The sequence below is a fragment of the Dendrobates tinctorius genome, unplaced genomic scaffold, assembly GCF_039654945.1.
Source record: "Dendrobates tinctorius isolate UK_male_01 unplaced genomic scaffold, ASM3965494v1 ptg000022l, whole genome shotgun sequence".
NCBI classification, from domain to species: domain Eukaryota; kingdom Metazoa; phylum Chordata; class Amphibia; order Anura; family Dendrobatidae; genus Dendrobates; species Dendrobates tinctorius.
Window position 1 is genome coordinate 19,380,536 of NW_027361690.1, and position 14,769 is coordinate 19,395,304.

Sequence of the window (14,769 nt, forward strand, 5' to 3'; positions counted from 1 at the left end):
GGGTTCTATAGCACAGGTGAAGCTCTTCTGCCATCGAGATGGAAAAATCTGTTCTTTTTTTGTTGCTTTTTTTAGGTTTTTGGTTATACCTTAAACTGTCAAAAATGTTTCTAGAATTCTTTTAAGCATAAATTCACCCTTGTTTGTACCCGCGGTATTATGATGTTCTTTATATCAGGTATTTTCTACGAAAAACACTGCTTGTAATAGCTAGCCAGGTTGGGTCCCTTAGCTCTTATCAAATGAACATATGGAGAATAGCAGGAAGGTGAACGACTTGCCAATGTGATCACCAATATTGTTCTGCATATCTGATATTCAAACAGTTTTCCTGTTCCACTGGGTGAGTTACAATAGTGGTCGTGAGGGAAATTATAAACATCTTTATACAACCACCCCAGAGGACTTCTAAGTCACTATATATCAACACCCTAAAGACAAAGGGTTTTCATTATAGGAATGGGGAAAGTGCAGGAAAAATAGGCTTCCTCATCAGGAGAGGGACCTGGAGAAACACTATAGACTGGTTTTGACAAATTTGGAGAAGAAAGTGAAATATAGTATCTCCATCATTCTTTTTTACAGTGTTCACAAAAACTCTTCTGTTCTAGGTTCAAAGAACAATTTTAATACATGAATCCAGCTATTACTGAGTCATAGAGTCAGAGACTTGGGAAAAGCTCTCAACATTTCGACAGTGTTTGGGTGAAGAGAAATGGTCTTCTGGCTGGGTAAAACTACTCTGATGCCAAAGAGAATCATGTTTTGGGATTATTTCTGTGCCTGTGTGTTCGGTGTGAAAGAACACATGACCCAAAACAATAATAAATCAAGAACTCATAACAACATATCTGAGGGTTTACGTTTGCCCAAGTCTTGCTACTTAATAAAAACCATACCATCTATAAAGCAAGACCAATTCCATGTGCTCTTGTAATAAATCATAAGGGAAAAATAGTTCAATAATTTTTATTTCTGACATTTAAAAAATAATTTTGCAACAGCAGGGATAATTGGAAACCTGCACTGTAAAGGTCAGTAGTTCATCTGTTCAGATAATGCCTCCTTCAAACGGCAAGGTTGTGTGCATAAAGCCGGTATGGCAGCAGGAACTGCCTCCATATGAAAGAACTTAGGGGCCGCAGTACAGTATCATGGTAAAAAAAAGCATATTACAGGGTTATTTTTTTCATATAATGTTTTAGAGAAGAATGTCAAAAGGAAACGACATAGTACAAATTTTTTCCTAGTTACTTCTTAACAGTTGTTGATGGCCTTTGGCATCATCAGCGAGTCTTCTCTCTCAGCAAAGTTGTCCTAGAAATTCTGCGCCAAGAGAGCACTTGCTTCTCATGATGATGCCAGGCAGTCAGCAACTTACAGTATTATTCACTTCTGAGCAGGTCGAATTTGGTTTACTCTTCTTTTTCGCCTTGCACTATACAGTCAGATGAATACTATTAAGAAGTCCTTACAATATAACCCTAACACTGCAAATGCCACAGTGTCTCTTCAGGATGCTAAGTTAATAATGTAAAATGCACGCTCAGTGCATACCAAGTACTGATGATCAGTTTCTCATAGTGATCAGCAGCTCGCTACTTTATGGTACTAACAGGTTATGGAACACCACCACGTAAAACAGTTACGTAATCAAACATGTTGTCAGTACATAAAAATAGCTGCACTGTGCCATTATCCAGGATACCGTACTACTGGCAAATAAATAACCATTAACTTGTCCTATCACCATTATTTAATATTCCAAATACTAATTCAATTGGGTGTATTTACAAGAATTCATCCCAAGAGAGGTGTGAACCAGATATTGCATCACATCTCACCGACACATTGTCCAGTAGAAGTGAACTTGTAGCCAGGCTTGCAGTCACAGCGGTAGCTCCCTGGGGTGTTAATGCAGTCGGCATTTCTTTGACATACTGGCCCATTGTGGCATTCATCAATATCTGGTAAAACAGGTAAATCAGTCACTTATACATTATAATAACTTAAGGAAATTTTGAAAAAAAAATTATTTTAGGGAGACTATATCATCTTAGGAAGACTAGAAGAATATTGGCAACGCTCCATTGAAAATGACTATGGAAATCAGCTCTCTACAAAACCTCCTTCATATGTCCGTCCTTAAACACGTACGTGAAAAACGGTAGCAGTGTCATCAGTATTTTGGATCGGTGGGTTATCAGTGTGTCATCCATGTGTCCGTTTTTACCATCAGTGTTTTTCTGGTATGGATAAAGAAGGAATTAAATAACAAAGCTTCTATTACACTTTGCAATGTTGAACACGAACAGCACATGGATGGCACACTGATGCCATTTGTGTGCTGTATGTGTTTTTCATGGACCCATAGGTTTGTATTGGTGTTTGAACATGTAAATAGCACCTTAGGTAATAATGGATACTTGTGGCCAGGGTTGGACTGGCCCACCAGATAACCGGAGAATTCTCTGGTGGGCCCTGACTTCTCCTTCAGGAGAGTTCATAGTGCAAACCTTGCAGCTGCTAATGTGCTCTTGAGTGGGGGAGAAAGGTGCCCCTCAGAATCAAATGCTCTTGTGGGTCTAATGTTCTTCAGTCTAACACTGCTTGTGGCATCCCTTTTTTAATCACGGATACCACTTGTACAGGAAACATGGACATGTGTAGGAGGACTAAAAGAAAGAAACTGACTCCCTGCACCAGAATAGCTACACAAGGCACCAGCCTGTTAGAGGTAGGCAGCAGGCACCTTACAGGCGATGTGTGACATCTCTACCATTTGTCACCCCACCCCCTGTGCTGGATAATGTAGAGGAAGCTGTTTGTCATGCAAATGAGGTGTAGTAAAATAATTGTTTTGTTTTTTCACTTTAAATGTATTTTTGAAGAGCACCAGAATGAATGACAATAATAAAAGATTATATATAAGAAGCCAGGATGGAGGCCATTATTACAATATGGAGGCCAGGATAGGGGACATTATTACAGGATGGGGTCTAGGCTGGGGGCCATTATTAAAGGATGGGGGCAAGGACAGAGGGCATTATTACAGGATGGGAGACAATATTACATGACAGGGGACAATATTACAGGATAGTGAAACAATATTACAACATGGGGGTCATTATTACAGGATGAAGGCCAAGATGGTGGACAACATTACAGGATGGGGGACATTATTACAATATGGTGGCCATTTTTACAGAAGAGGGGGCATTGTTGCAGGATAGGGGTCAGGTTGAGATATAATTAATATTGTATAAAGGAATAGAACACCAAGAATAGGCACAAAACTGAATGTTTTTGAATGTTTTAAATTTTCTACCCTTATATCCAAAAAAGTTAGTACATCGAAAAGTGAAGTATATCAACGTTTCGGGTAATGTACCCTGTGTCATGCTATTAATAGGGAATGTGTGGAATAAATAATTTGGATGAAAAAATATCCACTTGTACCAGTATATGAAGGGATGGAATCACTGGGCTGTCTAAGGATCCAGAGAGAAACAGAGAGGAAATTTACTGTCCATAGGAAAAAGGACCCAGTGGTACAACATGCAGTGGATATAGAGGAATGTGGAATGACCTGAAACATTGCTGTACTTCACTCTGCGATGTAATAACTTTGTTTGGATACAAGGGTACAAAATTAAAAGCATTCAAAAACATTCCATTTTGTGCCTATTCTTGGTGTTCTACTCCCTTATACAATATTAATTTTCTGACAAAGTAAGGAGTAATGTAACCTGATCCATTGGAATTTAGAACCCATTCTCTTCCTTGCAAGTATAATGGCCAGGATGGAGGACATTATTATAGGATCAAGGTCTATTAGTATGGTTAGGGGCCAGTATGGGGGCAATTATTACAGGATAGTGGCCAGGGCAGGGGACATTATTACAGGAAAATATCCGGGATGGGAGACTTTGTTACAGGATAGAGACCAGAAGAGGACATTATTACAGGGTAACGGCCAGGATGGGGAAGATTATTACAGGATAGAGGCCCATTAATAAGGGTTAGGGGCCAGTATAGGAGGCCATTATTACAGGATAGGGGCCAGGGCAGGGAACATTATTATAGGATAACGGCCAGGATGAGGGATATTATTACAGAATAAAGTCCAGAAGAGGACATTATTACAGGCAAGAGGACATTGTTACAGGATGGTGAACATTATTACAGAATGGGGAACATTACATTCATAGTGGATTTTGTTCAGTATCAGGATGTTACTCAGACACTGTGTGGTGATAATACATGGTCACTGTGTGGCGATTTTTATCCCTTATATTTTATTTATCATTGGTATATTAGTTTTTGTATAGTGGAATTGTTCAGTAACAATACGGTGATACTTGTTATTTTGTAACTGTATGATTGCTATTTAAAAGTATTGCTTAGAAAATGATCTCACTGCCATGCCTTCTGTGAAATTTATATATTTTATGTTCCGAGTGAACGAGGAGCGAGAACGCTACAGGGGAATGTACATCTGATGAACATGCCGGTGGGAGCCGAGGTCCCAATTTTCCAATGGTGCCCATAGGACTCTATTATGCCTCTGACAGGAGGGCAGCTACCTGCAATAGGTGACACTTGTGATATAAATTCCTTTTTTGTGTAGGGAGCTAATTTGCATAACAAGATATTAGATCCTTTAAACAAATCGATTAACCAGCAAATGATCTTGGAAAATTCCCTACACTACGACACAGAAGCAGAGCTCGTACTGCAGAGGTAGAGCTGTAGGCTGTGTTCTTCATGAAAATGGAATATGTACTATATTCTAAAGCGTAAATGAAGCCTACAGCAGTAGCTCGGCTAAGTATCCTGTTTATCCTCCTTTGGAGTTCTGTTTGCTTCCTCAGTTAGAGAATTTACCCTTTTCTTTCCACCATGACTGCTTCTCTGTCTGCACAGAAACTTTATGAATGGCACTATTACCCCCTGTAAGCCTCCGCCGTGTTTACAGATTGGCAAATATGCTGCCCGTTTATTTACCTCGTTGGATACTTGAGTTTTAAGTTTCAGATGTTCTCAGTTGAAGTCTTGTTGATGTGGTACAGATAGGAACTTACAGATTGTAGCCTAAGTAAGTGCAATGTTTCCCCAAAGCCTTTGTGCTGTATAATATGTGTCGAGGGCATACCGTAGCTAGAGCAGACGTAATTTAGAAAGATTCAGACTCTTTACCGTAAATGAATTGTGAACAAGATCTAAATTGTGTACTTTTATGTCTTTGTTGAACTATATAGAATAAAGTCAGCCATTTTTCCACTATACATTTTCTAAATTCTTTTTCCAAAGAGGCGCTCTAAAATGACACCTTGTTTAATAACACATTCCGACAAGAGCAACTATCTAGAGAAAAAGGAAGAAATATTTATTCTGGTTGTGACTGGTGAGTGTATTGGGGCTCTCAAGGTTTACACATATGACAAGGACTTGGTGGTGGTTCTTACCAGGCATATTAGCTTCTTGCTTACCTTCACAGACCAGCAGTTTGTCATTGTAGAAAAATCCCATTGGACATTCACAACGGAAGCTCCCGATCATGTTTATACAGATTCCATTCTCACAAACTCCAGGAATTTCTCTGCATTCATCAATATCTGAAGGACACAAAGATTAGAGTAATATATTCAGTTATATGGGCATATGCTACATAATAAAGTAGAAAATTTGCATTAAGCCTACCAATTGGTTGCCCTGTGTAGATATCAATGACGAAGCCTGGACGAGCACTTCCACACAGTGCCGCAAAGTCATCTGCATGGAAAAACAAGAAATAGGGTATGTAAATAATAAAAGGTATATTGGCGTTCTAAAAATGACTGAACATGTACGTAGCATTCTTTTTAGATTAGTAAGTGGCACCATTACCTTGCAGAGAAGTAATGTTACTGTTGACGCCTGTGACCACGATCTTTAGTGATGCAGCAGTAGGCAAGATCTAATTTTCCTAGAATTCCTCCCTGACCGTAAATAATGCAGCTATGTAGTAGATATAGAATTTGTGTTTGCTGAGTTCATATGGACTTGAGTTCATATAACTGAGATGTTTTTAATAAAGTTAGGGTAATTTGTTTCTATTAGAATTCTTGTGCCTTAAAAATGTTTTTTTATTGACAATGGCTTATGTATATTAATTGAGTAATGATGATATGAATGAAAGTGGGAAATAAAAATGAATGAGGGTCATAAAAAAGTATTATCGTAAACAGAAACTTGGAGGCCAAGAAGAAAACTGGCTATGTCCTCCCTCTATTTAAAACTGAATCTGTCTAAAACTGACCTCCTTGTGTTTCCTTCCTCTACTAACTTACGTAAACCAACATTGCCATTTCCGTGTGTGATTCTCTCATAATTCCAAAGCAGGATGCCTGCTGTCTTGAGGTTATATATGATTCAGATTTTTCGTTCAGATCCTATATCCAATCACTTGTTCACTCATCTCACCTACACCTCAAAAATATCTCGAGAATGTATCCTTTCCTTACCTTTGACTCAGCAAGAACTCCTACTGTTGCTGTGATTTGTCTCCCTCTTACTAAACTCTCTCCTATCCAGCACATCCTGAATGCAACAGCCGGGAACATATTTCTGTCCAGCTGCTAGACTGATGCCGCCACCCTGTCAGTCATTGCACTAGTTGCCCTTCCACTACAGAATACAATATAAACTTACCACTCTCACACACACAAAGTGCTCCACAGTTCTGCACCGCTCTACATCTTCTGTCTCATCTCTGTCTACCACCCAATACTAGCTCTATGTTCTGCTAATGACTGAAGACTAATATCCTTTATAATCTGAACCTTCCACTCCCATCTCCAAGACTTCTCTCATGCTGGACCAATTTTCTGGAATGCACTGCCCCAGTATCCACAGTTTTAGGCATGCCCCAAAAAACATGTTTCTTTAGACTAGCTTCATTTTAGACTAGCCCCAACTGACTAATCTAACTATCCCCTGTTCCCCCTTCCACACACTCAGTAACACGTTGTATCTTTACTTGTACTGTACAGACACTGGATTGCACAGACACTCATCCATGCAGCCTTATTTTAATGCCCCAATTTATTATATTGATGGCTGGACCTTACATACAGTTGTGCTCAAAAGTTTACATACCCTGGCAGAATGTTTGCTTTCTTGGCCTTTTTTCAGAGAATATGAATAATAACACCAAAACTTTTTCTCCACTCATGGTTAGTGGTTGAGTAAAGCCATTTACTGTCAAACTACTGTGCTTTCTCTTTTTAAATCATAATGACTCGACCATGCATCCCATTTTTCTTCAAGTGCCTCCTTATTGTGCATCTTGAAACAGCCACATCTCTAGTTTTCAGAGAGTCCAATATTTCAGCTGTTGTCATTTGTGGGTTTTATGTTGCATCACGAACAATTTTCCTCGCATTTGTCACAGGTGAGGATGTTACCTTTAGTAGCCAGTCAAACCCATTTGTCTCATCTTCTGTGCATGTTATTAGGCCAAAATCATCAGGGCATGTGAACTTTTGATCAGGTCATTTAAATTTTTGGGGATGTCATTATGATTTAAAGAGAGAAAACACTGTAGTTTGACAATAAATGGCTTCACCCAACCACTAACCATGAGTGGAGAAAAAGTTTTTGGTGTTATCATTCATATTCTCTGAAAAAAGGCCAAGAAAACAAAAATTCTGCTGGGGTGTGTAAACTTTTGGACACAACTGTAACAAGCAGTTTTATTTTTACCTTTTCTGTTTCCCCTATTTCTTCATAGATTGTAAGTTTGCGAGCACTTGTCTTGGTATGTGTTGAATTGTCTGTTACTCAGTAATATCTTATTTTGTTTGTACATGTTCCCTCGGAATTGTAAAGTGCGAGGGAGTAGTAAAGTGCCGTGGCGCTAAAAAGCAAAAATTATTATTACTAATATCAAACTTAAGTTGGGGCAGGACTATCTTGGCTTAACACATGGTTGTTTGCAGATAAGCATATTGTACTTGTACCTGTGAAAAACTTTAAACATTTTTTGGTTTAAAGAAAATACTTTTATGCTTTTTTGTAACTTTTATAGTTAATGAGTTATATGACAGATAAGGAAACACCTAAATCTGCATACGCTACTATGTTAGCCATTACCCATAGCAAAGAGAGAGAGGAATTACATCCTGTGAAGAATCTTTGGAATACACTATGAAGTTTTTAATTCTCCAGTAAAGTTGAGCAAGCTGAGCGTGGGATTTTCTACCAATATTTTATTAGCTATCTCCTGAGTATCCTTACACGATTATTAGAAGACTATTATACAAACCCCTATGATGACCATCTGCTTTGTCTCCAAACTAAACCCAACCCAGCTGTATTTTTGTCGTTCAGTAATTTTTCAAAAGACATAATAGACTTGTCAGGTCCCACTTGGGGACCCAATTACTTTAATATTATTTGCAAGGGTAATTATTGTAAAAATTGGATTACTCTTACAAATGCTCTTATCTATACGCATAAACCACAGGACACTTCCAGCAGGAAACATAGGAAGAACATCCTGGATGTTTGGGTCAAAATTATTGATTGATGGATTGTTTTCATGTTTTTTTTTCACTTCTCTCCTCTTTGTGGTTGTGGGTTACAGATAGGTTTATGAATAAGTTTTATATATTTTCTATCATTTCTCTTTTTCTTTAAATTGAATTAATAAGAATAAAAAAAAAAATTGAACTGAAAAAAAAACAAACCCCTAACTCCAGGGAAACTGCCCTGAGACTAATATATGTCATTATCTTGTATAGTGTGATAGTAGATCACTTCTACTATGCTAGCTCTTAAAAAAAACTTAAAAATGTTATTTTCCACTTTTTCATTGACAGTCTTGGAGAAAGGAATGGATTTCCGCCTTTAGGCCATGGTCACACTTGCGCGTGCAATGCAAGAAACTTGCGCGAGTCTCTCGCCTCAATACCCGGCACTGCAGCTGGCACCTGGGACAGGAGTGTGCCGCTGCATGTATTTATGTATTTCTATGCAGCTGAATGCTCCGGTCCGAACCACCGGTGGCAGTGCCGGGTAATGAGGCAAGAGACTTGCTCGAATTTCTTGCATTGCACTCGCAAGTGTGATCCCGGCCTTAGTTATCTACTAGCACACCATAGAAACAATTAACTTAGGTAGACACAACTCAGTAGAAGATAAATGGAGTAACTATTTTATCTGACTGCTCTCGCCTGGATATCCACAGACACTTTACACCACTCAGGATAGAGAAGAAGCAAAAGTGTTGTCAATGCTCAGTAGTAATGAAAATGATTCCCAAATTCTCATGTCCTTTGGTAAGGATTACTTTACTGTTAAAGGGAATCTGTCACCCCATTTTGGGCCTATCAACTGCCGGCACCGCCATCAGGGGCTTATCTACAGCAGTACTACAAAGTACTGCAGTGTGCAGGTGCCGGGAAAGGTCAGAGAGGTCCCGCGCCTGCTCACTGCAGTACTTTACTCTGCCCTCAACAGGGCAAAGCAGTGAGCCTGCGCAGGAGCCGAGGGAGAAGCAAGGAGGAGGACATCATCGTATGAAGATGGGAGGCGCCGGACCGGACGGCGACACCTATCGGACCGGACCGAATGCCAGGATGAGTATAATCTAACTCTCTTTTCTTATCTTTCAGGTTACATCAGGGGCTTGTCTACAGCATTACAGAATGCTGTAGATAAGCCCCTGATGGCGGTGCCGGCAGCTGATAGGCCAAAAATGGGGTGACAGATTCCCTTGAAAATAATTTCCATTGATCACACAATCATGCACATCGGGAAATCCCCCTTCATCAGATTTAAAGATAATACCTCTTGATTGTCTCCCTCATTGGTGAAGAGATATAAAAAAGGGTTTTGTTTCTCTTCAATGCTGATGGGGTCAACTGATAAATTCAAGAAGATATGATTGTCTGGGGTCCGTGAATCTGGACTCCCCAATCATTATCGAGGTCACGTAATCTCTAAAAGTATTTCAACTTTAAACCCTAGTCAATTAGTGATCGGTTCTAGTGCAATTCTAGTTCTCTGAATGCCACAGAAACGTGTAAATACATATGTCTAAGTGCATTCAGATTACGAGATGGTTCCATTTTTCTGATACACTCACCAGTGCTTGGCAATGGACATTCTTCACAGGGTCTGTTCCACGCACGTCCAATATTATATGAACAGCAACACATTTTTTTTGTCATGTTGTAAAGCAATTCTCCATCACAAGTTTGATTGTCGGCATAAAAGTTTCTAAAGCACAGACTTCTTCTCATGTCTACATATAAAAGATATAGAGCAGGTCATTCACGTATGAATTAATAGTCAATATTTAATCACCTTATTTAACCTTAGAAAAAGTCAGAAGAATCGAATATTTTCATATTAGCAGTAAGATAAAATCGAAGTACACTTGAAAAAGACAATAAACCAGATTAGCCAGCAGACAGCTGCTCCTATCGTATATGTTATTGCCAGGAAGGTGTGAACCCTTCATGCTGGATAACAACGTTTAGCCAGACGCTATTTATATTTGTCATTTGACATATTTTTTGGATGTACTATTACAACTGTTTATAGATCTGGCAATCCACAGCCTGATATTTCAACAACTCTGTAAAGGCTAATGTAAATTAAGTCATCTGTAGCTTAACTGGAGGGTGAAGAGCTTCATGTGGGGAAAAGCTGAGCACAGAATTTCTAGAAATCAAGGTCTGGATGGATTTCCAAGCGAGAACTGGTATACAAAAACGTGCAAAGCAAAAATGAACAAAGAGTTTTTGCTTGTTTTCAAATTTAGTTTTTTTGCTTTTGGAAAGAGGCAGTGGTTTCACTGTGAATGTAATAATATACTCATCTACTGCAACATTTAATGACTGATAAAACTTAATTGGAGTGCTCCTTTGGTGTTGAATTTTCAGGGTTTTTTTTGGCATTTATTATACACTTTATATAAACTTTATACCTACGTGCTATATCAGCATGTGTTTGCTATTAGAAATCTATAGAAGGTCATCTATTTAAAACAAAGTGATGAGTAGTTGGGATGAACGAGCATGCTCGGGGATAAGGTGTTATCTGAGCATGCTCGAGTGGTAATAGAGTGTTTTTGGAGTGCTCTAATACTATGTTCGAGTCGCCTTGGATGCATGTCTCGTGGCTGTTCAATGCAGGGTCCAATTAAAATGTTACAAACTCACACAAAAAGTGGTCAGTTCCACAACTCAAATCAATAAATATTAATAATTTTACGTCAGTGCTTGGATTAGCCACAACTTACCCATACAGTTGTTTCCTCCATTCACAGGCATGAAGTCAGGTGGGCATATACAAGAATAATTTCCCACCGTGTTGTAGCAGGTTCCAGGTCCACATATTCCAGGTTGATCACATTCATTGACATCTTAAATAGAATTATAGACATATATTATTAGATCTGACACAGTAAAACATGTCTTTAAGTCTTATAGTGTATACATAAGTATTCAGTGTAAAATGTATTAATAATTTATGACACCAAGGTGAATGTACCCCAAGGACAGAGGCTGATGACATGTAGACACAGCAAAATGCTATTCTTTTTAGAAGTTTATGACAACTGGGTGTTACCAGTTGGGGGTGTGTCCCTATGCAGTTTGACAAGGACCAATCAGAGCTGTGTCACACTGTAAGGACACACTTGTTTGACAACGGGAGTGGTAACACTCAGTTGTCAATTTATTTATGAATATTCAGGATGAATATAGAGGATCATTACATGCAAAGTTATTATAAAAGATTATCTAGAACTAATATTTTTGGCAAATATTAGTATTTACTGCAACAGACATTTATCAAGTGGTGAAAGGTTCTCTTTACATAGCTGAGGCTCGATCTGCGAGGATTTGTCCATTAATGTTAATGTACATTGTAAGAATCTTGAGCATGAACCTGCATGTTTGGGAAGATTTGACTTACCATCACAGACTCGAGTCTCTTCATTAAGGAAGAAGCCAGTTGGGCAATGACACTGGAAACTACCAAAGGTATTGACACACTTTCCTCCTTGACAAAGACCCGGTAACTCCAGACATTCATCGATATCTAAAATAATGTAAAGAAGGCAAATCAGGATTTTCACAATCTGCATTGTGGATCGTGAAATAACACCATAAACGTTTGGATTAATTGTGATCAAAATTCAGTCAGATATATTTCAGAGAGCCAGAAACTGTGGAATAAAAAGTATTCCAACTGGATGTGTGATTTGGCATAAGGTTTGAAAATGACCTGATTAAATGAACTTATTTCAAGAATTTCCATCAAACGTACCTTCCAAAATAACAGTAATGGGATTTGGTCTGAAACCTTCTCCTCCAGGACACAACACTTTATAATCACCTGAAAAATAACATTATTAGTATTTATCTTTCATCAATGTAACGATATTCCTATGTTAATAGATCTGCACTCGATAGCGAGATCGCTGATTTTGTGACGCCACAGCGATCTCGCCAGCAAGATCGCTGTGTGTGACGGGGATCAGCGACAGGCCCCCCTACCGGTTATCGCTGATCGTGCTCGATCGGCCTGGGCCGCTTTTTGATCGCTGGTCTCCTGCTGGCCAGCACGCATCACTGCGTGTGGCAGCTAGAGACCAGCGACGCTGGACGCTGGTTTCTAATGTAAACATTGGGTATCCAGGAGTCGCGCGGCTCTTAGACACCCGCTGTTTACATTAGAAACCAGCGTGTATGCTGGTTTCCAAGGTAAACAGCGGGTATCCAAGAGCCGCGGCTCCTGGATACCCGATGTTTACATTAGAAACCAGCGTCCAGCGTCGCTGGTCCTGATCGCTGGAGGGGCTGTCTTGTGACAGCTCACCAGCGATCAGCCTAACGATGTCCCAGCGATCTCATCATGTCGGATCGTTGGTGGGATCGCTGGGACATCGTTATGTGTAACGGGGTCTTAAGGCTTGTACATCATTAGTACAAGGACGCAAAGACCCACACACACCATGTTGCTTGTGAATATACCATATTTTTCGCACTATAAAACGCACCGGACCATAAGACGCACCCCAAATTTTCAGAAGGAAAATAGAGAAAAAAATAATAATGTGTCAAATGGGGGTCCGTCTTACAGTCCGAATTCAGCTTACCAGGGAAGGGATCCGGCACAGGTGAAGGAGTGGTCACAGGGCTCATTCAGTGGTCCAGGCTGGTGCGGTGGTGGCGGCTCTGTGCTGGGGCAGTTGGGCTGTGCTGGGGCAGGTGTGCTGTGCTGGGGCAGGTGGGCTGTGCTGGGGAAGCTGGGCTGTGCTGGGGAAGCTGGGCTGTGCTGGGGCAGGTGGGCTGTGCTGGGGAAGCTGGGCTGTGCTGGGGCAGGTGGGCACTGTGGTGTGGTGGTGGCAGCAGGCTGTGCTCCGATGCAGGAGCAGTGGCTCTGCCGGCATTTCTTCAAAGCCCGGAGGCCCCCCGTACATCCGTTGCTGGCTGTAGCCATGTTGCGGTGGCCTCCGGGAACATGGACGCCGGGAAGATGGCCGCCGGTCCGGGGACGGCGCATGCTTAGGTTCAGATCTCGTCTCCTGAGATCTCGGGACGAGATCTGAGCCTGAGCATGCGCCGTCCCCGGACCGGCGGCCATCTTCCCGGCGTCCATGTTCCCGGAGGCCACCACAACATGGCGGCAGCCAGCAACGGATGTGCGGGGGCCTCCGGGCTTTGAGGAAACGCCGACAGAGCCCCTCACGGAGCACAGAGAGACGCTGCCCCTGCTCCGGAGCACAGCCCGCCGCCACCACCACATCACAGAGCCCCGCGGTACCTGCACCAGCCTCCAGCCATGGTCGGAAGTGAGTATATTGCGACCATAAGACGCACCCCCCCACTTTCCCCAAAAATTTTTGGGGAAAAAAGTGCGTCTTATGGTCCGAAAAATACGGTAACACAATTATAGTTTGGTGCTTTTTGGAACAGAAAATGGGTTCTCATTAATTCTTAAGTTCCAGTTGGGATTTGTTAAATCAATATAATAATTTCCTAATATTTTCTCAATATTACAAATAACTACCGTAATTCAGTCCAAATCTTCTGAGAATGTAATTATGCTCTTTTGAACACTCAGGAACAAAGTCAACAACGTAGATACAGATATAGCCTTCCTTAATTTGTGAGTAAAGATTTATGGCACAAGATGTTAAACAAACGTATAGTCCGACATATGACTTTGACAGATACCATCCGTCAAGAATCCATCATCAATAGGCTCTTGCCTTAAACTACTTCTAGATTAAAGGGATTATCTGGTCTTAAACTACAAGTCCACAGTCACTCTATGTGAATGCAAACTTTTCAATTCTCACATCACGAGCACTGTGCGCTCTGATGATTCTCTGGTGCCAGCGATGGGAATGGCAGTCATGATGACCGCGAATATACGCTAGGCATACTCCCGGCCACATTCCAACTAGATGTATGCCACCCCACTCTCTGCAAGTGTATTGCGTGAAGCTGGAAACAGTCTAGTCGGAATGTGGCCGGGAGTATGCATATCGCATACTTGCAGTAACATGCCAGGTCTTAAGAAATTTGTGTCCAATAATGGACTCACAACTATGCACTTCTTCCACTTGAAATTCATTTTCCCTCCATTATTGTAATAAGGAGGATAGATAAAATATTCAACAAGAAAAATTGCATAACCAATGTCGAGATTTTTAGTTTATAAAAAACAAAGTCTTGAGTCTTGAAGATCAAAACATTTTTGGTA

The 14,769-nt window shown here is 40.5% G+C and overlaps 1 protein-coding gene across 1 annotated transcript in view; it reads right to left on the reverse strand.

Moving 5' to 3' along the window:
• Positions 1 to 14,769, reverse strand: part of FBN1 (fibrillin 1) — a 373,121-nt gene that overhangs the window by 61,029 nt on the left and 297,323 nt on the right. The window contains exons 39-45 of the mRNA XM_073568456.1: positions 12,325 to 12,393; positions 11,971 to 12,096; positions 11,294 to 11,416; positions 10,133 to 10,291; positions 5,704 to 5,775; positions 5,493 to 5,618; positions 1,845 to 1,967 (exon numbers count right to left, since the gene is read on the reverse strand). Coding sequence (XP_073424557.1) covers positions 1,845 to 1,967; positions 5,493 to 5,618; positions 5,704 to 5,775; positions 10,133 to 10,291; positions 11,294 to 11,416; positions 11,971 to 12,096; positions 12,325 to 12,393 — 798 coding nt within the window. The remainder of the gene's footprint in view (positions 1 to 1,844; positions 1,968 to 5,492; positions 5,619 to 5,703; positions 5,776 to 10,132; positions 10,292 to 11,293; positions 11,417 to 11,970; positions 12,097 to 12,324; positions 12,394 to 14,769) is intronic.